This window comes from Thamnophis sirtalis, unplaced genomic scaffold (genome assembly GCF_051295495.1).
Source record: "Thamnophis sirtalis isolate CommonGarterSnake01/CBP01778 unplaced genomic scaffold, rThaSir2_p1.2 scaffold_11, whole genome shotgun sequence".
Taxonomy (NCBI): domain Eukaryota; kingdom Metazoa; phylum Chordata; class Lepidosauria; order Squamata; family Natricidae; genus Thamnophis; species Thamnophis sirtalis.
The window spans coordinates 5,647,281-5,674,916 of record NW_028261391.1 but is presented as its reverse complement, the minus strand read 5'-3'; the positions used below and the strand labels follow the sequence as shown (position 1 = coordinate 5,674,916).

Here is a 27,636-nt window from a genome sequence, read left to right as displayed (position 1 = left end):
GAATTAACCAAAGTACATGTGGGTGGTGTGGTAAGCATTAAATTGTTTGAATCTTAATGGTTTTAATGTTAGGCAGCTGACCTTGCAGGCTTGCTTATTAGTCTAACGATGTGAGTGATTTTGTACTTCATTTAAAAGGAGCTGTGGGCTGGCTGAAAGAACTGGAAAGATTTGTGAGGCCGGAGAAAGAAAGGTGGCAAGTCCTGACAAAGAAAAAGAAGCCAAGGGAGAATGTCTATAATAGAGCTCTTGTCGGTTGCCATTCTTCTGGGTCTTTTGATGCTCTACCTCCTAAGACAATTCTGGTTTCGCAGTCGTTATCCTTCGGGATGGCTTCCTTTGCCTGCCACTGGAAGCTTATGGCAAGCTGGCATCAGGCTTTATCAAGAGACTCGGTCTAAGGTAACCCTTCTGAATTAATTGCTAAATTTAAATCTGTTGCATTTGACGAGTTAAAAGGATTTGGGGAGAGAACCGTGAATCGTGTTCCATTGAAAAGTAATGTTGGTTAAAATGGCGTGGGCCATCTTTGGGCATATTGATGTAAATCCCGGGAAAGGAATTCCGTCAAAACTTCTTGGAGTGCAATCTTCAAAGAAGAAAGAGAGAGAGACGGGCAGAGATGCCATCAGACCTGATCTCAGAATTGTTCTTTCAGTTGTACTGGCAAAGCCAGATGTAGGCGTAGAGTAAATGAGCTACAGTTCAGAGCAGAGGCGTCAAACTCAATTTCTCCTGCACTCCCCAGGAGCAAAAATGGGCCACAAGATGGGGTGCATCCCCCTGTGGCCTGTTTTGGGCATAGTAGGCCTCCCTGCACCCCCCCCCCCAGGGAGCAAAAATGGGCTGCGGGGGGATTCTTGGAAGGGTTGATGTCGGGGGAGGGCAGAGTGGGTGTGGCCAGGGTGGGCATGGCCAGCTCAAAGTCACTTGTGTGGGGGGCACCTGTGGTGGCCTGAGTGCTCTCCAAGAGAAAATGGACTCCTGAGTTCCGTTTTCAGCCGCGATGGCCTCCTGCAGCCTTCTGCCATTGAAAATGGAGTTCAAGAGGGCTACCTGTGGCCCTCCAGAGCTCCATTTTCACTGGCAGAGGCATTGTGGGCTAGTCCTTTTCTGTTTCCAGGGTGCCCTCATGGGCCAGATCTAAGGACCACATGGGTCAGATCCAGGGGTGGTATACATTTACTTTCCCTACTGGTTCACTTCGCTCAGACGTGCCACCTCCATGCATTCGCTTTTGGTGAAAAAAGGGCCTAAATGGGATGCCATAGAGCCGGGCGCAGGTGGGTGGAGCTTCCCACAATTTCCGCTGGTCCGCAATCTGGTCCGAATCAGTAGAATACCACCTCTGGTCGGATCCGGCCCCAGGGCCTTGAGTTTGACACCCCTAGTTTAGAGCCTCTTAGAAGGGTCTCTCAAAATTCAGATCTGTTACAGCTTTATTCTAATTTTATACATGGATGTCTTCAGAAATGAAGGCCTCCTGTTTCACTCATTTGATCCTCCTTAATTACAATATCTATTTATACCTTCTGTTTAAGGAAGGGTTTTCTCCACCCACTCACCCACTTAACATGCTTTTGTTAAGGAAAGATCATGATTCACTAAGTGAGGATGTCACAGGACCATAGCTTATGACTTCCTGAAGGCTTTCCACAAGCAAAGTCAATGAGGAAGTCAGCAGGAAGTGGCAAGTCCTAGGTGAATCCCAAGCAGGCCAAGGGGATCCACAAGTGCTATGGAGTAAGAATGGGGGAGAAGGAGATACTGCAGCAAATCAGGGGGTGGGTTCTGGCAGCTGCTACTGCTGGTTCGCTCGTGGTCGTGCAGTGCGATGCACGCACATGCACAGTAGTATAAAATGTTTCTGCGCATTCACAGAAGCCAAAAACAAGATGGCGCTGCCTATGGTGCTGCCAGCAGAACCAGTTTGGGGTGTGTGGCAGCCCTGGGGCGCTGCTAGATTCCAGCGATCCAAGTCGCCAAACTACTACCAGTTCGGTTAAACTGGTTCGAACTGGTAGGAGCCCACCAGTGCAGCAAATGCATCTGGGCAGGGGAAGAGGTGATGTGTAAGTTATAATTATCTTTACAGGAAGATCCCTGGGGACATGTACTCTGTAGCAAGGGTCCTCAGGAGGAAAACTGGCGAGAGCGACGGGAAAATCAGGAGATTCAGGCAGCTTAAAGGAGTATAAAGACCTATTGCAGGCTTAAGCTCTCTACAAGAATCTGACCAACTGGTCATTAAGGGAAATGAGTGGGAGATACTAGCAATAGCAATACCACTTAGACTTCTGTACCACTTCATGGTGCTTTCTAAGCCGCTTACAGAATCAGTGTATTGCCCCCAACAATCTGAATCTTCATTTTACTGATCTCGGAAGGATGGATGGTTGAGTCAACCATGAGCCTGGTGGGATTTGAACTGCCAAATTGCTGTTAGCCAGCAATCAGCAGCAGTTGCCGAACCCAATTGCGGTTGCAAAATGAGGACAACGTGTATTGCACAACTATAATATTTGTGCAGCCATTATGTCTTTAATTGCTATGGCTATCTTGGACAAACACAGCCCCGTTTTCACACCAACTGCTGTAACAGAGGCCTGGTTGCAAAAGAAGGACACAACCAAGGTTAGCCTTTGAGTTTCACGGTAGAATCGAAATTTGAGTCTCGCTCCTAATCTAGTCTGACATTCTAGTGCTAGCTCATTTCCATGTGGGATACTCCAGATTCCCACTAGATGGCAGCCAAGAGATACATAAAACTCTCTTGGTCCTCCTCCAGATGTTTGTGGCTCAGATGTTATATTAGGTGTTAAATGAAAACATTTTATGTCATCTGGGATAGAGAAGGTTTTTGACAGACATTTGGAACCAGGTAGAGTCTGGGTATTCTGACCGAGACTTCCCCAGCAGCACGAAGCCGAGTCCTCGTTCCGATAAACGCCTTTTATTTAATTGACAGTGAATTCCTCTCCAGCAAAGCCTTTCCTCTCCCACCATCTTTCAAGGTAGCTCCCAATTACCAACCTTTCTCAGGCTTGGAGAGTGGCCAGGCCCATATCTATCAGACACCGCAATACTTGGCAAGAATGCAGGAATGAACTAATTGTCTCCTGCAAACTCCACTCCCCTTTCACTCCTCTTTTATTCCCTCTGGGAGGGGCCATTCATCATCCACCTGTGGCCTTACTCCCAAGTCGACCCTTGTTCCTTAGCTGTTCCCTTCGTCTGGCAACTCTGCACATGCGCATATCAGGTTCAGCTGTTCTGCCCCACTGAGGTCTGACTCCGAAGGCAGCTGATAGCTGTCAGATGGCCCTGGCCCCATCTCTGCCTCTCACGCAGAGCCCACATCAAAGCCTTCCCCTGACTCCAGGACTGGCCCATGTTCCTCCCCAACCTCCTCACTGTCCGAATTTGCTGGCCACTGGCGGGCCACAATATTGGGAGCAGAGGACTTTTGGACAAATATTTTATCAGGTATACTTCAAGAAGGGCCCAATTCAGTTATTTCTTGATAGAACATGAGTTCAGGAACAATTATGATTTATATTCTACTATCTGAAGAGGCTGTAGACTAACACATAACTGATCAGGTAAAAGAGAAACATACCCAGCCTAAAATGCATTCTAAGGAGGAAGATGCTGAGCTGTGAACCATCAAGAGTCAATTAAATTTTCTGAATTCAAATGAATACCTTCTGATTGCAGATACAAATGTAAGCAATCAAATACATAAATACAAATAATGTAAAGCTGTAGGAAAAATTGTCATATAGCTGCCTATGGAGATTCTCATCATCCAGGTCATGGTTGTCCCAAAGGTGCTTTCTTCAAAAGGCAACCGGACTTGGTTTTTCCTTGAGAGACATTTCGCTTCTCATCCAAGAAGCTTCTTCAGTTCTGACTGAATGATAGAGGATGGAAGGATTTATATTCCTGGCAGTTATCTGGTCAATTGATCAGAACTGAAGAAAGGTTCTTAGATGAGAAGCCAAACATCTTCAAGGCGAAACGAATGTCTTTTGAAAAAAGTACTTTTGGGACAATCTGAGCAATATGGAATTTCCATTTTAAAATTGAGGTCAATAGCATGGCTGGCTGGGGAATTCTGAGAGTTGATGTCCACCAACTTTGCCAACTTGCCAACTTTGAAAAACACAGATTTATGTGGCCGCCCATCTTATTAAGGTGACTTTGAGCAACTAAGAAGATGTTAAAAATGATACCAACATCTAGGAATGAGCAAAGATTCCAAAGCTGATCTAATTATTGTAATTATGTGTATATGTGTATAATTCCCAATTTAGCATTACCAAATTGGGAATTATACACATCAGCAGTAACAATAACATGGGTGAAGGATTGGATAGAATAAAAGAATAAAATAATTTTGACCTTAGAAGGCCATGATTTGCAAGCAGGCTGTCATACATTCCTATGGGATGATAAAAATAAAACGCACAAATACTTTCAAAATCATTTAATTAGAAGAGCGTTATTGCAAAATTGGCTCAAAATCAATATTTGGTATGCAAACCAATTCCAAACTGCAACTAAAAAGAGAATGTATGACTTAAATATTAGCCTTGATTATTAGCCCCAGGCAACCAAGCTGAAGGGAACAAATCCAGTTTTAGCACTTTGTGTTGAAGAATAATTCATTAAGCATTGTGTCTGATTCTGTGTCATTCTTGCATGTTCTTCATTCCCACAAAAAGATACCAGTATGACTTGCTGAACTCCTTTCTAAATGGATAATTCCAATCAAGGAGAATATTTGTAGCTCAGGGTTGAAATCAGAGGTAGGTTCCTACCGGTACGGACTGGTTCGGCTGAATAGGTAGTAACTCGGTCTGCCACCCGCCCCCAAACCGGTTCTCTTGGCGGCGCTATCGGCCATTCTGCACATGAGCAGAAGCATATTTTTTAGTAACTGTGCCAGTGGTGGGATACGACCAATATGCCCCGGTACGGGTGTACCGGTGCCCGCTGGGAGCACCAGGTACCATTCCGGTACGGTGCTCTGGAGGGCCCACCTGCCCGCACGACTTCCTTACCTGTATTTCAGCTGATCGGAGCTTCCATGCACATGCACAGAGCATATGCCGCTTGTGCGATGCTCCTCCAAGCAGCTGGAGTGTCGCGGAGCATCGTGGGTGATAAGTATGCATGCATGTGCTGCGCGCGTGCTACACATGTGCTGCGTGTGTGCAAGTGGTGGACGCTCAGCCCCATTGCATCATACTGGTTGCAACGGGATCCAGAACCCACCACTGTACTGTGCATACGCGTGCGCAGTGCTTCCCTGACTAAACCAGCAGTAACAGCAGCCAGTACCCACCTCCGGTTGAAATGAGAAATCCTTGGTGCTCTCTGAGCATGGCTGTACAGTCCCTTCCTTGTATTTAACCAGGGAACAAACCAGAGTTGGTATTCAGCAGGTTCTGACTAGTTCTGGAGAACCGGTAGTGGAACTTTTGAGTAGTTCGGAGAACCGGTAAATAGCACCTCTGACTGCCCAGTGGTGAGTTTCAAAATTTTTTGGAACCTCTTTTATAGGTGTGGCCTGCTTTGTGGGAGTGGCTTGCCAGCCATATGACCGGATGGGCGTGGCCAACTTGTAAAATGTGGCAAAACTCACTTAACAACGCTCTTGCTTAGCAACCAAAATGTTGGCTCAGGAACTCTGGCATTGAAGTGTGCAAGTCTTAAAGCTGTCAAGTTACAAGACCCTTGCACCCCTAACCCTTTAGAAAAAACCCCAGGGGTGTTCAAACTTGACAGTTTTAAGACTTGTGGACTTCAACTCCCAGAATTCCTCCTCCCGTCATGTTGGCTCAGGAACTCTGGCCACGTCCACCAAGCCACACCCACAGAACCAGTAGTAAAAAAATTTGAATCTCACCACTGGAGCAAACCCCACTTCCTACTGAGGTTACAGATTAACAGACCTTGTTGTAGGTCATCTGGTCCAACCCTCTGTCCAAGCAGGAGACCCTGCCTACATCATTTCAGTCCAGGCCACTGGACTTTCTGGTTTTTTTAAAGACCCTTCACTTCTCATCCAAGAAGGTTCCTCTCATCTCGCTTAAGATAAGAGCACAGAAGCCATTGCATCTCAAGAAGACTTACTGGTTGTCATTTCGGGAGAATGATTTCACATTCTTAGCAAATATATATATATATATTTTCATCTTCTCCCTCTAATACCCAGCTACTTGGCTCCTTATGATAAGTTTATTAACACCTCTATTAAATTTATCTATGGCAACATATGACTGCCCTAGCATTTCCAAAGCTGTGGCTAAAACCTCAATCAGAGGACGATAATATTTTGTTTATCCGAGTACTTTTCCCAAGACTGACTTATATATCATTGAAGCAGCCATTCTATTAAGCTTAGTAGATAGAACAAATAATACAACAGCCAGCCCAGATTTTTATCTCTGTGTGTTTGCAACATCTCATTACACAATATGCTCTAGATAATGCTGCATCATAATATTAAATCCACTCATGTCTTCCCAAAGGTGCTTTTTCAAGAGGCAACTTGACTTTTGTTTGTTTTTTTGAAGACGTTTCGCTTCTCATTCAAAAAGCTTCTTCAGCTTCTTCAGTACTGTGTTTCCCCAAAAATAAGACAGCGTCTTATTTTCTTTCTTTTTAATTTTTTTTATTTTTTATTAACAAACATGTAAAATACACACACACACACAAAACCTAGACGTATACCACATTTACACAATACAATATGAACAGAAGCTTCCTGTTCTTTCTAATAGCAATTATCAATCGATACCGCTCACCTTATATTATTTCCCCTTCTATTGTATTTCATTTGGATTTCACCATTCTTAACCCTCTTATTTTACTCATAACTATTATTTTTTGAGTTTTGTTATATTCCTTCATTGATTCTTGTTTCTTTCCTCCATCCACCTATACCATTTATCCCATATCTGGTAGAATTCAGATTCTTCTTTTCCCTGGATTTCTTTAGTTAGTTTGTCCATTTCGGCACAGTCCATAATCTTTCTTATTGTTTCATCTTTGCTTGGGATTAATTTGTTTTTCCATTTCTGGGCAAAGGCAATCCTTGCCGCCGTAATTATATGTAGTATTAAATACTGGATTTCTTTTTTGTGTTTCACAGACGTTATTCCTAATAAAAAAACTTCAGGTTTCCATTCTATTTTAACCCCTGTTATTGCCTCCAGCCAATTTTTGATCCTTTTCCAAAAATGTTTAGCTTCCTCACAGGTCCACCATTAATGGTAATATGTTCTGTGTATTGATTCTCATTTCCAACATTTTGGGGAGGTATTTGTTAAGATTTTAGCTAACCTTGTTGGTGTCAGGTGCCATCTGTAAAACTGGTAGTGTCATTTTTAAGTTTGTTCCCCAAAATAAGGATCTTGTTTTCTTTTGACCCCCGAAATAAGCGCTTGGGCTTATTTTCGGGGAGGTCTTATTATTTTGAGGTGCAGGAGGCAGCGAGCATGGTCACCTCATGGCTGCTGCTGTGTTGCAATATTTTCAGAGAGGGCTTATTTTTTGGGGAGGGCATATTTTAGCACATGCACTCAAAAGCCCGATTGGGCTTATTATCTGGGGAGGTCTTATTTTTGGGGAAACAGGGTACTAGGACTGATGGTGTTACCTAGTTTTGGTAATGAAATGTCTGCAAAAAATAATAATAATAGCCAAGCTCAGAGAGCACCAAGGATCCTGCATTTCAACCCTGAGCTAGAAATATTCTCCTTTACTAGTATTGGGAATACTTTAATTTGGTTCCTTCCAAAGTCAGGGGATGCTAAATGTTACTGTTGGCTAAGATGTTATGCTGCTGTGAATAGGAACGCAGTCTCGAGTTGTTCCAAACGCTAAGTTTGTCAAGTTGAGAAATAAAAGCAAGTTGATAGTGTGGATAGAAAGATAGTGTGGAAGAAATATCCATCTGGTTCAGTTCCAAGCCGGGAGAAAGGTACTGGAGACAAAATGGAGGCTGGAGGCTGATTGAAACAAGGGTCCATTTATTGATGAACAGAACAAGATGTTTGTGGTTCTGGTGCAGTTGACAAAATGAAGTCGAGAGTGGGGAGGGTTTTTTTTTTAAACTAAGTTTTTTTAATGTTTTGTTACATAATTAAAATTCTTTTGTAAACAGAGTGTTGTCCAGATTTCCCCCTGTAACATTTTCACATATACATAGTTCGTTTTACATTATATTTCCGTTTCCAATTTTAGCTGTATTTCTTTTCTTCTCATATTTTCCAACTTTGAATTTTTATTATATACATAAACAGTGTCACTTTTTCTTCCCTTTGGAGGTTAACCAAATTTTCCTTTCCTTTCCATCCATTTTCTTTATGGAACATGTATTCAAATTTAATTTTTTGTGTCGTAAACATTTAACATAATTAATTTGCACCTTTAAAAGTATAGTTAACTCACATCTTAATTAGGTACATACTATGGCCAAATATATTTTATTTCATTTTATTTATAAGTAATATGTGTCTTCAAATTTAATTTTTTTTGTCGTAAACATTTAACATAATTAATTTGCACCTTTAAAAGTATAGTTAACTCACATCTTAATTAGGTACATACTATGGCCAAATATATTTTATTTCATTTTATTTATAAGTAATATGTGTCTTCAAATTCAATTTTGTATGTCATAAACCTTTTACATAATTAATTTGCACATTTAAAAGCATTAGTATACTTCACTCACATCTTAATTAGGTACATACTATTGCCATGATTAATATATTTCATTTCATTTTACTGATTTCCTGTTCCTGGATTTTTTCCTCTTTTTCTTCTTTTTATATGTCTTACATCTTTTCTTTTATCACTTTTCGATAGTTTGTTTGGATGGCTCTCCCCACAATTTTCCTTTTCCACTTCACATTGTTTCTCTCTTTATTTAGTTTCTTTTTTGGATACCGTTTTCCTTTCTTCCTCTCTGCTCTTTCTGTGCCTCTATAAATCTCAATAGCATTGTCCAACTGAGTTTTATTTTCCATTTCTTTTTCTACATTATTAGCTTCTTGTTTCTCATTGGGTTCCTTGTCTGTTCCTCTCCTCTCCTAGAGTGGGGAGTTTTTATACTTTCTCTTGGGCTTTGCACTTGAACTTCCTGTTCCTGTGTAAGAACATGTATTCTACTGGCTGTTGTCAGGCTCCCATGGGGCCATGCAGGGACTATGTAGGAGTCCTAGCTGGCTCTATAGGCAAAGTACAAATCCTAGCTGTTTGTCTGAGCTAAGTTTGGTTAAAAAGTTTCTGAGGATGATGTAATGAAGGGACTTGTGTTCTGAAAGGGTATTGGGCAATTCCTATTGTGGCTTAATGGCCTTGTCCTGGGTTGGACCTTGAGTGAGGGCTAATCCTATCACTCTGTTCAGACTTTGCTGCAGGGAGTTTCAAAATGGAATGGATGTCTAGAGGGCTGCAGTAGTTGCTTCGCCTCTGAATAGAGCTATCTAGTTTCCAATAAGCTCTTAAGTGCTGACATCTGCTGTGGGCTATTAAGGAGAGTGGGGGCTGCTTCCTGCCTCCAAGAGCACGTTTCTCCATTTCTCCTTTAAGGAAATATGATATTCTGCCTTTTTAGAAATATTCCTGAGAATATTTCATTCTTCTAGGAGGGGTGGCTGGCTTCCCATATAGGAAAAACTATGCCATATTTTGCCGTGGGACTCAATCCATTCAATGCTTCTATTGCACTAGATGATAGCTTTCTATGATCAATACTGTGGGGACTGCTTAGCTTAAACAAGAGAATATTAAAAGGAGACCGGAGTGCAATTTTTACATACTTGAAGGGCTAGCATAGGGTTGAAGGTGTGGATTTATAACCCATAGCTCCTAGGGCTGGAGAAGAGGAAGCTTGTGAGTCTTTCGTGCTCCAGTTTGATCCGTCTTCTCTTCACCATCTGAAAGTTACATCAACCTGAATGCTGGAACTGGAAATGTTCTGTTTGTGCACCTGAGCATTTGTGTGAGTCAGCTGAGCAACCATCAGTGGTGGGATTCAAATAATTTAACAACAGGTTCTTTGCCCTAATAACTGACTGGGTGACCATGGTCAGGAGGTGTAGTAGGCAGCACTCGGCCTCCTGCACCCACCCTGGGAGCAAAAACAGGCCATGGGGGGATGACTCCTGGAAGGGGCAAGGCAGGAAGAGGCAGGCCAGCCAACAATTTAACAACCAGTTTTCCCGAACTGGCCCAAACCAGCTGAATCCCACCACCGGTAACAATCAATTAACTTCTGAATTTTTATGCAGATCTATAGACTTCAACTCCCGGAATTCCCTAGCCAACGATGGCTGGCTGAAGAATTCTGGGAGTTGAAGTCCACACAATGTGCTGACATTGTGAAGTACTAGTATAGAGAAAGGCAAAGTCCAGTATTTATATCTTGCCTGGAGCAGAGTGAACGTGTGGATGGATTCCAGGGAAGAAAGGCATAGAATTAACTTTGTTTACCTCTCTGGCTGCTCTTTGTCTAAGAGGGAACGCCAAAATAAATCCTTAATGCTATCTATAATTCTATTGCCTCCTTGTACCTAATAGGTCATGAGGTGCCTTTGAGTTTGTACCACTATTAGTGAAACAGGGGCATGAACAAACTATTAGGTGGGAGAGGAAGATGAATTATGGGCTTTCTTGAAGCTGCCTTCAAGAACCTGTCGCAGTAATTAAAATATTTGGTACTCATATGATATCTATTGGTAGGTTGAAAAAGAGTCAACTAAGTAAATTAATCTGCCGAATTTGCTGTATGAAATGAACATGGGAAAACCTTTCTTGCCTTGTTGAGATTCTGGAAAGAGTGCAGAGAAGAGCAACAGAGATGATTACGGGACTGGAGGCTGAAACATATGAAGAAGGGTTGCAGGAACTAGGCATGGATAGTTTAATGAAAAGAAGGACTAGGGGAGACATGATAGCAGTCTTCCAATATCTCAGGGGTTGCCACAAAGAAGAGGCAGTCAAACTATTCTCCAGACTCCTGAAGGCAGGACAAGAAGCAACAGACGGAAAATAATCAAGGAAAGAACCAACTAGAATTAAGGAGACATTTTCTGACAGTGAGTGTCTGTCAGTGAGTGGAATTGCTTCCTTGAGAAGTTGTGGGTGCTCTAACACTGCAGGATTTTAAGAAGAGACTGGACAGCTATTTGCCCGAAATCGTACAGGGCTTCCTGCTTGAGCAGGGGGTTGGTCTAGAAGATCTCAAAGGTTCCTTCTAACTCTGTTATTCTGTTATATCCTGCAATCGTGTTTATTTGTTCTCTAAAACTTAAACTAGGAAATAATATTTTCATACCTTTATAAGTTTTTTTTTGTTGCTATGGACAGAGAGGAAGGGATGAGGAGGACTGAAAGTTTCGCAGCGTGAGAAGCTGAAAATTTTTACTTAAAAAAACAAAAAACAACAACATCCAAGACTAAAACTTTCTTTTTATCTTGACCCAAACAGCAGGTGAAAGATGAAAATGGCACTTCTAAGACCTCCACGACTCCTTTCAGTGACAATGGTAAGTGTTTATAAAATATGGAAGTATTTTGTGCTTTGGAAACATTAGATCAGTGTTTCCCCACCTTGGCATCTGGAGATGTGAGGACTTCCACTCCCAGAATTCCACAGCCATTATGAAACTGCCTCGGACATTCTGGGAGTTGAAGTCCACCCATCCGCAAGTTACCATGGTTGAGAAACGCTGCTGGTTGCGGGATTCCGGGAGTTGAAATATAAATTTAAGACAGAACATTTGTGAGAAAATTTAACTGACAGACTCTTTTGTCCTGGATATGAACTAGCTTTTGGGGGGGTTAACAAAATACATTGCATTATTGATTGATTGATTGATTTTCGCTATCAGTCATGTCTTTACTTCTTTTAATCTGGTATTTTTAGGTGGCGAACTACGCAAGCAGCAAAAAGAAATTGGGCAGCTTATGTTGTTAAAGCACGAGAAAGAAAAGAAAGGAGTGGAGAGCCTGGTGGAAGAGGAGGCCCCTCGTCTGGTGGAGACTTTCGCGCGTGTAAATGGTAAGTAGAACTAGGAGGTTACATTGGCTCTTATTTTGCCCTACTCAAGGGTTCATGGAGTCTCCACATGCTTTGAAATAAAATGTGGTACATCTATATTCTAATCTCTCTCTACATACATATACATATATGCATATATGCATATATGCATATATGCATATATGCATATATACAAATATACATATATGCATATATGCATATATGCATATATGCATATATACAAATATACAAATATACAAATATACAAATATACAAATATACAAATATACAAATATACAAATATACAAATATACAAATATACAAATATACAAATATACAAATATACAAATATACAAATATACAAATATACAAATATACAAATATACAAATATACAAATATACAAATATACAAATATACAAATATACAAATATACAAATATACAAATATACAAATATACATATATACAAATATACAAATATACATGCACTGCACTCCACACTATAACTGCACACCACAACAACTGCACACCACAACAACTAGACACAAGGACAGTTTTCCCCCCGAATGCCATCACTCTGCTAAACAAATAATCCCCACAACACTGTCAATAATTTACTAAGTCTGCATTAATATTATTCTTCTCATTCTTCCTAGTATCTCTTGCTCCCCACCTATGACTATAACCATGTTGCTTGTATCATTTAATTTATATTGTTTTTATTTGTTTCCTACTACAATTTGATACCTTGACTATCACTAAGTTTTGTCTCTTTCTATTCTTGATGAATGTATTTTATTCTCCTTGTGTACACTGAGAGGATATGCACCAAAGACAAATTCCTTGTGTGTCCAATCACACTTGGCCAATAAATATTTTCTATTCTATTCTATTCTATTCTATTCTATTCTATTCTGTTCTGTTCTGTTCTGTTCTGTTCTGTTCTGTTCTGTTCTGTTCTGTTCTATTCCATTCCATTCCATTCGACTCCCACTCCCACGCCCACGCCCACTCCCACTCCCACTCCCATTCTACTCTACTCTACTCTACTCTACTCTACTCTACTCTACTCTACTCTACTCTACTCTACTCTACTCTACTCTACTCTACTCTACTCTACTCTACTCTACTCTACTCTATTGTTATTTCTCTTCTCTTCTCTTCTCTTCTCTTCTCTTCTCTTCTCTTCTCTTCTCTTCTCTTCTCTTCTCTTCTCTTCTCTTCTCTTCTCTTCTCTTCTCTTCTCTTCCCTTCCCTTCCCTTCCCTTCCCTTCCCTTCCCTTCCCTTCCCTTCCCTTCCCTACCCATTCCCATTCCCATTCCCATTCCCATTCCCATTCCTATTCTATTCTTGCAGTGATTCACTTAACAACTGAGGTAGGAATGGGGCAGAATGGGGCAAAACTCCCTTAACAACTGACTCACTAAACAACAGACACTTTGGGCTCAGTTGCAGATGTAATGGGGGTACTCCCTGTATTAAGAAGAAAGTGGAAAATATTGATCAATCATTTCATTTATAGGGCAGCCATTTGACCCTTTGAAGGCCACCACTGCTTCCCTTTGCAAAATCATCTGGACTCTGAGTTTCAGCGACCGTTCCCCTCTTGAAGACAAGGACAGCCAACAATTGATGGACGCCATTGAATCTGCTGTAAAATCTGGAGGGAGCTTTGTTTACAGTGTAAGTTATTCTTTGCTTTATTACTGAGACAGACCATTCCCTATAAAACTTTTGGAGAGCCACTGCTGTTGTGGCCCGCCAATGGCCTGTGGAGCTGGCAGCAGATTCGGACAGTGAGGAGGTTGGGGAGGAACATGGCCAGTCCTGGAGTCTGGAGAAGGCTCTGATGAGGGCTCTGCATCAGAGGCAGAGAGGGGGCCAGGGCCGTCTGACAGTTATGAGCTGCCTTCAGAGTTGGACATCATTGAGGCAGACGAAACCCCCTTTTATTAATTTACAGTGAATTCTGCTCCTTCACATCCAGCCAAGTCTTTCAAGGGAGGATTTACAGCCACAGACCTTCTCTGGCCTGGAGAGCTGACAGGCTGATATCTGCAAAACCTTGCAAGGAATCTTGGAGAGTCACAAACCAATTAAGCGAACTAAATGTCTCCTGCAAACTCCACTCCCCTTTTGCTCCTCTTTTAATTCCTCTCTGAGGGGCCATTCATTTTTGGCCTTACTCCCAAGTCAACCTCTGTTTTTTTGCTGTTCCCTTTGTCTGGCAACTCTGCGTATGCGCACACTGGGAACAGGCTCCAGCTGTTCTTCTGCCCCACTGATGTCTGACTCCGAAGGCAGCTGATAACTGGCATACGGCTCTGGCCCTCACTCTGCCTCCGATGCAAAGCCATCACCAGGCTCCAGAACTGGCCCATGTTCCTCCCCAACCTCCTCACTGTCTGAATGCTGCCAGCTCTGCTGGCCGCTGGCGGGCCACAACATTAAATAAATCTCGCTTCCCTGGTGACTTTGTAGAAGAGAAGGTATAACATGTTCAAGTTTGTTTCTCAGATGGTCTTAAAGGGAGCTCACTTGACCACAGGACACTGCAACCATCATAAATATGAGTTGTAAGTTGAGGACTACCTATATTCATTGGTGTGTGATCGTATTCATAAAGATCGGCAGATAGAAGATGTGGAGTGACAGAATTCCATCTAGACATGGGCCCAGATGTAAGGGTAGATATAGATCAGTGGACAGAAATGTGTATACAAGAGAATAAAAGGGAGAAAAAGAAAAAGGAGGAGGAAATAAGACAGCAGAAGGACAGGGAGGAGGAGAAAAGGCGTTTTCTAGTTCATGATTATCATTGCTCTCCTTCATTTAAGCTTCATCAGAGAATCCCAAAGGTACCTCAGGACTGAAGAAGCTTCTTGGATGACAAGCAAAACATCTTCAAGCAAAACCAAGAAAGTCCAGTTGCCCAAAGGTGCTTTTTGAAAAGGCAACTGGACTTTCTTGGTTTTGCTTGAAGATGTTTCCCTTTGGGACAACCATGTTTTTTCTTTGGGGCAACCATGGATGTTTTTTCTTGAATATGTTTTGCTTTGGGACAACCCAAGAGTTTTGATTTGGGACAACCATGAATGGTTTTGCTTGAAGATCTTTGCTTTGGGACAACCATGGTTTTGATTTGGGACAACCATGAATGGTTTTGCTTGAAGAGCTTTGCTTTGAGACAACCATGGTTTTGATTTGGGACAACCATGAATGGTTTTGCTTGAAGAGCTTTGCTTTGAGACAACCATGGTTTTGATTTGGGACAACCATGAATGGTTTTGCTTGAAGATCTTTGCTTTGGGACAACCATGGTTTTGATTTGGGACAACCATGAATGGTTTTGCTTGAAGATCTTTGCTTTGGGACAACCATGGTTTTTCTTTGGGACAACCATGGATGGTTTTTCTTGAATATGTTTTGCTATGGGACAACCATGGTTTTGATTTGGGACAACCATGGATGATTTTGCTTGAAGATGTTTCCCTTTGGACAACCATGACTTGGATGAGCTCTTATTAAGAAATTTGTGGCCTAGGGTGGGCTGGTCCCAGGCATGGGACCCTTGATACTGGGTACTTGAGAGACCGCCTGCTGCCAATTACCTCCTCTAGACCGATTAGATCCCACAGATTAGGCCTCCTCCGAATTCCATCCGCCGGCCAGTGTCAACTGGCGACTACCCGGAGGAGAGCCTTCTCTATGGCCGCTCCAACCCTCTGGAACGAACTCCCCGTGGAGATTCAAACCCTCACCACCCTCCAGACCTTCCGCATAGCCCTTAAAACCTGGCTATTCCGACAGGCCTGGGGCTAAAAAGCTTCTACCCCCTTCTCGAATGGTATGACTCTTGTGTGTTTTAAATTATGTATTGTTGCGTGTCGTTTTAATTTTTGTCTGCATCCCTCTCCCTTGGTTGAGTTGTGAGCCGCCCTGAGTCCCCTTTGGGGGAAAAGGGCGGCATATAAATAAAATAAACATTCAAACATTCAAACATTGATAGTGACATTACTTTTCTTATGTTTTCTCTGTAGATACATAAACAGTTCCCGTGGTTCATGAAATATTTCCCAGGGCCACACAAAAATGCCCTGTCCAACAAGGAGATGGTGCTTTCCCTTATAAAGAAGGCGATACAGAAACATAAAGAAGCAAAGGCAGGGAAGGAGCCACAAGATTTCACTGATTTTTACTTGTCACAAATGGAGAAAGTAAGTGCCAGTTACTTAGATACGACATGATAGCGGTGTTCCAATATCTGAGGGATTGCCACAAAGAAGAAAGGGTCAACCTATTATCCAAAGCACCTGAATGCAGAGCAAGAAGCAATGGTTGGAAACTAATCAAGGAGAGAAGCAACCTCGAACTAAGGAGAAATTTCCCAACAGTGAGAACAATTAATCAATGAAATGACTTCCCTTTAAAAGTTGTGGGTGATCCATCAGTGGAGGTTTTTAAAGAAGATATTGGACAGCCATTTGTCTGAAATGGCATCGGATCTCCTGCTTGAGTGGGGGTTGGACTAGATGACCTACAACCCTACAAAATAGGGTTCAACCTATTTTCCAAAGCCCTAGTAAAGCAAGAAAAGAAACAAGGGATGGAAACTAATCAAGGGGAGAACCAACCTAGAACTTAGGAGAAATTTCCTGATGGTGAGAACAATTAGTTGGTAGAATGGCTTGCCTTTAAAAGTTGTGGGTGCCCCATTATTGGAGGCTTTTAAATAGAGATTGGACCGCCATTTGTCTGAAATGATATAGGGTTTCCTGCTGGAGTAGGGGATTGTATTAGAAGACCTCCAAGGTCCCTTAGGACGAGGGATAAAATGATAGCGGTTGCAATCTCTAAAGGGTTACCACAAAGAAGAAAGGGTCAACCTATTATCCAAAGCACCTGAATGCAGAGCAAGAAGCAATGGTTGGAAACTAATCAAGGAGAGAAGCAACCTCGAACTAAGGAGAAATTTCCCAACAGTGAGAACAATTAATCAATGAAATGACTTCCCTTTAAAAGTTGTGGGTGATCCATCAGTGGAGGTTTTTAAAGAAGATATTGGACAGCCATTTGTCTGAAATGGCATCGGATCTCCTGCTTGAGTGGGGGTTGGACTAGATGACCTACAAGGTCTCAACTCTGTTATTCCATTGTTCTTATTTTCTTACTACTGTGTATTTTGCAAAAGGGGCTAGTCAAAGGCATCGATACATTCCTTGGTACACTGAGTTTCTTTAAATGCAAAATAGGTCATCTGACCTTCTCCATATTACATTTATTTTGGGAACTCTTGCTTGTTATATTTTCCCACATTTCTCTTTGCCATTACAATGGAAGATTACTCACAAATAAACATGGATTGGAAATACTTGGGGAAAGCATCAAAAGTTGTAGATACCTGAGAAGGGCATTGAAGAACAGGAGTTGTGAATGCTATTGAACAACCAAGAAGTTTAAATGACAGCTGGTTGGTATTTAAGGATTTTATTGAGAACTAAAGCATTTAGTCATGCTGTTTTTTTCGTGACCCGTCAAAACCGCGTTCCACAAAAGCGCGGTCGACGAAATCGCGTATGTGACATCATCACAACGCGACAAAAAAGATCGAAAAATTGAAATAAAAATTAAATTACAGCAAGCCGATTCACATAAAGGTAAGCGTTAGGTTAAGGGTTAGGGTTAGGTTTAGAGCGTTAGCGTTACGTTTAGCGTTAGGTTAAGGGTTAGCGTTAGGTTTTTCGTTAGGTTAAGGGTTAGGTTTAGGGTTAGGTTTAGGGTTAGGTTAAGGGTTAGGTTTAGGGTTAGGTTTAGGGTTAGGTTTGGGGGGGTTAGGGGAAGGTTTTAGCTTTATTTTTACATTTTTCTATCTTTTTCGTCGCGCTGTGATGACGTCACATACGCGCTTTCGTCGACCGCGATTTTGTCGTCCGCGGTTTTGTGGTGGAAGCGTTTTTTTAACATTGCACACTTGCAGAAAGTGTTTTTCCCCTTGCCACTGCCGTATTTCCTAAAATGTGATGTGATTGAGTTAACACACACTTGTTAACCTTTGTAAGGTAGTCCAGACAGGAAACACACCTGAAAGAACTAATTCTATTTTATCGTAAGATGGCTTTAACAGAATCAGGGGTGAGAGTCAGCCATTTCGGACCAGTTTGCCTCCAATGATCAGGTGGGCCCACCTGCCCTTGAAATTTACTGACCTATATCTCCTCAGCTGATTCACGTGGCAGAGTGGATAGCCATGAGTCAGCTGTGTTACTCCCCAGGAGTAACGGGGAAGGTAAGTGTCAGGGTTCCAAATAGTATCCAAAATTAAATCAGAGTCTAAGGCAAAGTATTTCTCAAAGTTCCAATTTATGAAGAGAGCCATGTTGGCACATGTGGGAAAACCCGAATCTGAAGCTTCCCGGTTTTCCCCACCCAGTTGAAAGTTCAAGATCTTTTCCCCCACACCCACAAGTCCATCACATGGTCCAATCTCCCACTGCCATGCTGGCATTTCCACCCATCCAGTTCCGGTCAGGTGCAGAGACAAAGGATGACCTTGGCTTTCTAAAAGGAATTTTGTTTTGGCTACATAGCATCTCACTCCATACAATCCCCGCTCCCATTTTCGCACAATAGAAATGGCATAATAGAATAATAGAAAGTGTTGCAGGCCAAAGATCCAAAAGGAAAGATGGCTGCAGGCCTGACAGTAATTTTTTTTTAAAAAACTATGCATGCGCGCACAGTGCCCATCAGGCGTGTGCGCGAGCAGTCACCGAACCTGTTATTAAACCGGCAGGATCCCGCCACTGAACAGAATCCTGAAAAGTTGAAAGTACATTTTTCCTCCCTTGCCTTTACAGTCCAGGAAACTAAGGAAGGTCCCTTCTGAGATGTTTGTCAGGTCTGCGTTTCTTCTCTGGATCCAGCTGCCTCTTATCTGATTCTTCCCTGATTGTGGCTCTTTCCCCTGTCTCCCAAGGTCATTCTCGCTTACTCATTGCGATGTTCTCAATCAAGCTGTAATCATAGGAGAACACAAGATATCCAAATTATAGGTGCTTCATCCAAGGTTTCTGCCACTAATTGGCTGCTGGCTATGTCGTAACTATGACCAGATAGATACGGATTTAATGTTACAGCCCAGGATCCATTTTGTAAGATGCAAAGAAGCACTTGGAGGAGGAGAACAAAGCTGGTCAACAAAAGAGGAGGGAATGGAGGGATCTGGATATAATGTTCCTACCAAACAATCTAGGAACCGAGGGGCCCATAGCCAAAGATAGTTACATCACATTGGTCAGGTATGAATAACTACATCCATACTCAGCAGGGGTGGGCTGCTGGGGGTTTGCACGGGTTCGGGTGTTCCTGTAGCTAGGATTCTGCCCAGTTTGGCAAACCCCCAAATGCCACCCTGAGACTCTAGAAAAAGTTCATGGAAGAGCAACCAGGATGATGAGGGGACTGGAGACTAAAACGTACAATAGCATTAGACTTATAGCAGTAGACTTATATACCGCTTCATAGGGCTTTCAGCCCTCTCTAAGCGGTTTACAGAGTCAGCATATCGCCCCCAACAACAATCCGGGTCCTCATTTTACCCACCTTGGAAGGATGGAAGGCTGAGTCAACCTTGAGCCGGTGAGATTTGAACCGCTGAACTGCTGATCTAGCAGTCAGCTGAAGTAGCCTGCAGTGCTGCATTTAACCACCGCGCCACCTCGGCCAATGAATGGTTGCAGGAACTAGGCATGGCTACTTTAGTAAAGAGACGGACCAGAGGAGACATGATAACACTGTTCTAATAACTGAGCAGCTGCCACAGAGAGGAGGGGGTCAAGCTATTTTCCAAGGGACCTGAAGGCCAGTCAAGGAATAATGGATGGAAACTGATCAAGGAGAAATTCCAACTAGAAATAAGGATAAATTTCCTGACAGTGAGAACAATCAACCCATGGAACAGAAGTGGCTTTTGGAAGTTGTGCGAGCTTCATCCCTGGAGGCTTTCAAGAAGAGGTTGGACTGCCATTTGTCAGAAACAATGTAGGCAGGGCCTCCTGCTTGGGTGGGGAGTGGGACTAGATGACCTACAAGGTCCCTTCCAACTCTGTTAATCTGATTTGTGTTGATTAATGTGGATTCTGGAAAAAGATGCATTAGAGAGCTGAAGATTGTGGAATCCTTGGTGCTCTTGAGTTTGGTTGTTGGCTTGCTGATATTTCATGATGTTACCTAGTTGGGTAATGAATGAAATCTGCAAAAATGCAAAAAAATAAAATAAAAAACAACAACCCACCAACCAAGCTCAGAGAGCACCAAAGATCACAGTACATTTTTAATGAACGTATCATCTTGTAGAACAGGGAGCAGCACAGACGATATAGCAAAGTTTGGAAAACCAGGCCGATACCTTTTAAAGGACATTTTCTTTTCTTTTGCCCCATCAGAGCAAAGGTGACCAGAATGCTGCCTACAATGAAGAGAACCTGGCTGAATGTATTTTTAACTTCCTTATCACGGCTGCAGAATCAACTGCAATCACTCTCCAGTGGGCACTGCTGCTGATGGCGTCTCATCCAGAAGTTCAAGGTGAGAGAGGGGTAGACCACAGGAAGATAGCAATAGCAATAGCAATAGCAGTAGACTTATATACCGCTTCATAGGCCTTTCCGGCCTCTCTAAGCGGTTTACAGAGAGTCAGCATATTGCCCCCAACAATCTGGGTCCTCATTTTACCCACCTCGGAAGGATGGAAGGCTGAGTCAACCCTGAGCCGGTGAGATTTGAACCGCTGACCTGCTGATCTAGCAGTAGCCTGCAGTGCTGCTTTTAACCACTGCGCCACCTTGGCTCAAGGTGGGATCGATAGAAGAAGGTTGCTATCGATCCCAGGTAGATCAGAGGGGAGGGGTTTCATTTCAACGCAGCACCCAAAGACGGCGAAATCTCTTCCACTTTGAAAATAATAATAATAATTAAGAGGGAAACCGTTGCTCTAAATAGTGCTTGAGCTGGGCTTGGCAGCCTAAACTTCGCAGGGAATTGCAGCGAGTGAAAACACATACTTGCTCCCAGCAGCATTCTTAGAGGGTGGAGTGGCGTTTGATGAGAAAATGATTGCTCTGGTAGCTTCCGAAGAGTTGTTCCTGGAGTGATTTTACGAAATAACCCTGAACATGAGTATTAGAGCACAGACAAGCCGCAACTTGGAGGAACGGCTTAGCTATTTTGCGTATGTGTAAAGAGCAGAAGAAATAGTAAATATAGTTTTGGCGATCTCCTTGTACATAAGAGGGATGCTGTGGCTCAGTGGCTAAGCTGAAAGATCAGCAGTGGGGCAGTTTGAATCCCTAGCGCCGCATAATGGAGTGAGTTCCCATTACTTGTCCCAGCTTCTGCCAACCTAGCAGTTTGAAAGGATGTAAGAATGCAAGTAGAAAAATAGGAACCACCTTTGGTGGGAAGGTAACAGAGTCCCATGCGCCTTTGGCATTGAGTCATGCTGGCCACATGACCATGGAGACGTCTTTGGACAGCGCTGGCTCTTCGGCTTTGAAACGGGGATGAGCACCACCATTTATAGTCGAGAACGACTAGCACATATGTGCGAGGGGAACCTTTACCTTTCTACATAATTCCCCACCACCTTAAAATGTTGTCATTTTCACTCACCTCTTATAAGAACAGAAATTCTTTACCAACTTTTGGGGGACTTTATCTAATGGGAGAACTTTTGATTAATGTTAATAATTCCTTCTGGTCTCATTTTTCTTCTGAGATACTTGTAGCTCCACAGAATGGGAGCCCAGAGTTTCTTTCACACCACACACTAATTTAATTCTTTTTCTGGGTTTGAATAATATAGCCGACTCCACCTTAGCTTATTGGATTGGATTCACATAATAGATTAAGAACAAACCAAAACTACTAACCTATCTGGCAGTGCAGAGTTGGGGAGAAGAGTCAAATAGGGAATTAGCTTAGAGTCTCTATATAGGTTGAAGTCCAATCCCCCTTGAATGCCATTGAACCTTGTTAGAGTTTTACCCAGGAGCAAACTGTTAGTCTGAGAAAGTCCTTATGCATCAGTTTGAGCAAAACAGCCTAAATTGGACCCTTCATGTGTTGTTCACCCCTGACATTGGAAAGTTACCTATGAAAGTAGCCACATCTTTTATAAATACAGGCTAAACCAAGAACTCGATGGGATGTCTCAGGCTGTCTGTCAGCCTTATCAATTGGATCAGACTGGAATTATAACCAGATAAACTAATTCAACTTTATAATGTCTTGGTAAGGCCATACTTGGAATACTGCATCCAGTTTTGGTCACCACGATGTAAAAATATATAGAGACTCTAGAAAGAGTGCAGAGAAGAGCAACCAAGATGATTAGGGGACTGGAGGTTAAGACAGATAAAGAACGGTTGCTGGAACTTGGTATGTCTAGTTTTTGTTCATTCCCCCCCCCTGCAGTAGCACTCTAAAGGCTATTTGTGCCTTTATTGGGGGAAAAATCAGGCCCATTTTCACGAAAAACGAGCTGTTTTGGGGAGGTTTGCAGAGTGCAAAACCTTTTTTTAAATTTTCCTCTTCAAAACCTTGCTGCATCTTATACTCCAGTGCGTCTTATACTCCAAAAAATACTGTACTTGGCCGAACCGGTCCGAACTGGTAGGAACCCACCTCTAGACCCAACAGACCCAGGTTCAAATCCACCTTCACTGACATTGCTCTGTGAGGTTCTTTCAGTCCAACCTTCTATGGCTGTTGTTATGGGGAGAAACCTAACTATGCCTGACTTACTTTGCAAATGTGACATAGCCACAAGCATTTCCCAAAGTAAAATGTTCTCCCCCACCCTCCACTCTCATTTTTTTTTCCAGATAAAGTCCATAAGGAGATAGAAGATGTTTTGGGTTCTGAAAATGCTGTTAGCCACCAAGTTTGGAAGAAGCTACCTTATACCAGTGCTGTGATTCACGAGATCCAGCGCACGAAACATGCATTCTTATTCAGAATCATCAAACAATGTGCAAAGGACCTGAATATCTTTGGTTTTCTTGCTCCCAAGGTATAGAAGAATGGCGATATAGCAATGAGTGAATGACTACATGGCTCCTATATATCACATAAACATCATATTGTCAGACCTGAAAGCCATTGGGTGTTCAGGCCTGCCTCCAGTGTTCCCACAGTAGAAATTGCTTAACACGTGAAGTGTTAAAAAAATCACATGAAGTGTTAGTACCACTTTATAATGCCACACTTGGAATACTGCATCCAATTTTGGTCGCCACGATAAAAATAAGATGTTGAGACTCTAGAACAGGGGTACTCAATCTTTTTATACCTACCGCCCACTTTTGTTATCTCTGTCAGTAGTAAAATTTTCTAACCACCCACCAGTTCCACAGTAATCGTGATTTATAAAGTAGGGAAGTAACTTTACTTTATAAAATTTATAAAGCAGAGTTACAGCAAACCCCTACTGCCCACCATGAAAGCTGGAATGCCCACTAGTGGGCGGTAGGGACCAGGTTGACTATCACTGCTTTAGAAAGAGTGCAGAGAAGAGCAACCAAGAGGATTAGAGGACTGGAGGCTAAAACATATAAAGAATGGTTGCAGGAACTGGGTATGTCTAGTTTAATGAAAAGAAGGACTAGGGGAGACATGATAGCAGTCTTCCAATATCTCAGGGGCTGCCACAAAGAAGAAGGAGTCAAAGTAGTCTCCAAAACACCTGAGGGTAGGACAAAAAGCAATGGGTGGAAACTAATCAAGGAGAGAAACAACATAGAACTAAGGAGAAATTTCTGGACAGTTAGAAAATTAATCAAGGAAACAACTTGCCTCCAGAAATTGTGAATTCTCCAACACTGGAAGTTTTAAAGAAGAGATTAGATAACCATTTATCTAAAGTGGTGTAGATATCTTGCCTAAGCAGGGGGTTGGACTAGAAGACCTCCAAAGTCCCTTCCAACTCTGTTATTCTATATTCTGCCGGTGACTCTGCAGCTCTGTGAAACATTCCTTCTCCAAGATCCAGTAGGCCTCTAATCCTCCTATCTTTCTTGAAGGCCTTAAAAAGTTGGCTCTTTCCACCTACAGTGAGGTAGGGCAATCACAATTGAAGCTTGAAAGATGGAGGAGTGTTTGCCTTTGGGGTTTTGGGCGTTTTTGATATAATTTTATGGCCTTTGATCTTTAATCTACAAGATTATGGCATGTAGAATGGGTGATATTCAAGATATTCTAAGTAAATAACTATTCATAGCGGCTATTGAATCACTAATGAGATTCATGTCAAGAAGAAACAGTGATACTTTTCAAAGACTTTCTAAAATAGTTCATGAACAGCTGCTGATTTCTTCTTTTCATAGAATCCCAGAGGTATAAAGTACCATAGGCCAGGAGTGGGATTCAGTCAGTTCAGACTGGTTCTGGCAAACTGGTAGCTCCGATGATCAGTTGGGAGCGAACCGGTTCGCTCCAACGATCAGATGAGCCCACCTGCCCACCCCTGTGCTTTACTTACCTATATCCTCTCAGCTGATTTGTGCAGCAGAGTGGATTGCCACACCTCAGCTGTGTTACTCCCCAGAAGGAATATGGAAGGGAAGCTTTGTTAAAACTGTGCACACGTGCAGAGCATACATCAGACAAAACACGCAATCACCAAACCGGTTGTTAAACCGGTAGGATCCTACCACTGCTATAGGCCAACTATAGACATCTAATCCAAGCCTTTCTCAGTGCAGCATTCATAGAAGGATCTCAGATAGATGATCCTCAAACTTTGTTTGAAGACTTCCAGTGAAGCTGTACTGAAATTTCCATGTAGCTTCTTTTTTCTTTTCAACAGTGGCCACCTATAATTCGTGGGTTTCGTGAGATTAAAAAAAAAACCCAGGAAAAGTATAATATTACTTTATACATGAAGTTGAGAGGGTTGTGGTGGCTCAGTGGCTAGACACTGAGCTTGTTGATCAGAAAGGTCTGCAGTTGAGCGGTTCAAATCCCTAGCGCCGCATAACGGATTGAGCTTCCGTGACTTGTCCCAGCTTCTGCCAACCTAGCAGTTCGAAAGGATGTAAAAATGCAAGTAGAAAAATAGGACCCACCTTTGGTGGGAAGGTAATAGTGTACCATGTGCCTTCGGCATTGAGTCATGCCGGCCACATGACCATGGAGACAACAGCGCTGGATCTTCAGCTTTCAAACGGCGATGAGCACTACCCCCTAGAGTTGGGAACAACTAGCACATATGTGAGAGGGGAATCTTTATCTTATACATGATGCTAGCACTGATGATGTTACCTAGTTAGGGTAATGATTAGTTTTCAAATTGACGAAGTTTTCACACATATGTGTGAAAGTGCTCAAAAACTGGTCCTGGGAAAGTGAGGAAGTGATTTGAAATGGGATCTTTTGGATGTTTTGAGTCAACTTTTTTCTAATTACTTCCAGGGAACTTTTATTAACCCAGATCTGAATTCAGTGTTGCTTGATCCCAAACTATGGGAGAAACCTGAACAATTCAACCCAAGTCATTTTTTGGATGGTGGAGAATTTGTTGCCAAAAAAGAATATCAGCTCCTTGCTGGTGGTAAATATAAAAGTGATTTATTGTCATGTAGATGATGTGATTTTATTTTAAACTAGCTGATAGCCTAGTGTTGGCCAGGTATTTATTTATCCTAATCCTGTGTTAGACAGGAAAAGCCCTGATGTTGTTGAAAATGTCCAGACCAAATGTATGTAATTTCTAATGTTGGATTTTCCCCCTTACCAGAGGGAGCCCCCTTGTGGAGTACTGTGAAGCCATTACCATGGCAACTCCACTGTGCTAAACAGTAGAAGCCATTTTATGGCAGTATGGTAGAAGCCATTTTAAGGCACAACAGGCTGCATCTTAACAGAACACACACTCTGAGGGGTGTTAGGGGCGTCTTATCCCCACAGTATTTTTTTTCCAGAGAGTAAGTCATCTGTGTACCAAGTTTGGTTGAAATTGCTTTAGGCGTTCCAGAGTTATGCTGGAACACACACACACACACACACACACACACACACACACACACACACACACACACACACACGAGATAGATAGATAGATAGATAGATAGATAGATAGGAAAGCTATGTCTTGTTTTCAAAAACAAAAAGCACATTTAGATCATATCGCAAGACTTGGCGATCAGTTGCGAGTCCCTGTCTTATCTGTCTCTTATATACAACTTGAAATTTGTAAACATTCTATAACTTGGCCAGTGAAAGTACATTTTTTGTATGTGTGTTGCAAAAACAGGGACAGGACAAGGTTCATGAGTCATGCTAAACTATTTTTCACTGAATGAGTCATACGCTAGTTGGCTAGATTTTCAACAACACACTAAACTACTATATAAGTACAACTTACAAATTATTCTACATGTGGCTTAATATTATGCGCAGTAAGCTGGAATTAAATTTGTGCCATTATAGTCTAGTCAGGGGTGGGTTCCTCTCCCTGTCGCTACTGGTGCGCTGCTCAGGGGGCCGAGAGTCCTGTTTGTGCATGTGCCCTGTGCACGCATATGCACTCCACTGCTCCTGTGACACCCAGCTGCTTGTCAGAGGTTGCGTAGGCGCCACATGCTGTGCGCGTGTGCGCAATAGGCTGGTTGTTTTAAAAACAGGTATAGAATGGGGACGGGCGGGTGGGACAAACAAGCCACCGTACCGGTACGCTGTCAGCTGCTTCTGACTACTACCAGTATGCCCTTATGGCACCGTACCAGCTGGAACCCACCACTGAGCCTAGTGCTGCATGAACTGGGCTACAGAAATGCTAGCTTAATAATCAAACCATATAATAATTATTGACAGGATTTTGCTCTGGATTTAAATTTGGCTTTTTAACCTTTAACCTCAGCTACCTTCCTTTCTCAATGTCGTCATGAATTGTTGCTTCATGATTATTTTGTAATGACGCTTCCCTTTTCCTCCACAGAGTCAGATGGGTCTTTAGAGGATAGATTAGCAAGAGCTGAGTCCTTTACCTTCTTTATAAATCTGCTCAAGACATTCACCTTCCAGTTACCAGAAGGAGGGAAGAAAACCAGCGAAGAACCAAGAATGGGGTGGACAACGTGTCCCCATTCTTATAAAATCTGTGCTGTTCCTCACCGCAAGACATCATAAATTCCAATTATCAATGGCACATTCTGATTTTATAGTAGCTTTCCCCCACTGTGAGGTTCAATCTCAACTTGCTCACTTCAATCTTGAGTAGAAATTCGCAGAACGAGTTGCCTCTTTGAAGGATTGGATTGCTGAGTTGGTGGAGATTGCCTGACACATTCTGCCTTGTTAGACGTTACTACTTCAATGTGTAATATTTGTTTCTTTGCAGTGCATAGCACTTTTTGATTATGTGCCATGAAGTCATGTTTAACTCGAGTGACCAGAAAGATAGATTTTCTCCATGATAATTAATGTATCCCTAACCTGTTCTCTCAGGTATCTGTTGGTGCACTAATTGTATTGTAATATATAGCAATAAATTCTCTTGGTCTCTTTGAAAAAAATCT

General features: G+C 42.4%; 1 protein-coding gene across 1 annotated transcript; it reads left to right on the top strand.

Annotated features, from left to right (window-relative positions):
• The first annotated feature begins 228 nt into the window (after window positions 1-228).
• Window positions 229-27,636, top strand: LOC148043472 (cytochrome P450 2J2-like). Its single transcript, XM_087726121.1, has 9 exons — window positions 229-402; window positions 11,510-11,567; window positions 11,948-12,082; window positions 13,584-13,744; window positions 16,102-16,278; window positions 20,506-20,647; window positions 22,945-23,132; window positions 25,532-25,670; window positions 27,057-27,636. The coding sequence occupies exons 1-9, from the start codon at window positions 232-234 to the stop codon at window positions 27,245-27,247; spliced, it is 1,362 nt and encodes a 453-aa protein (XP_087582247.1). The 5' UTR covers window positions 229-231; the 3' UTR covers window positions 27,248-27,636.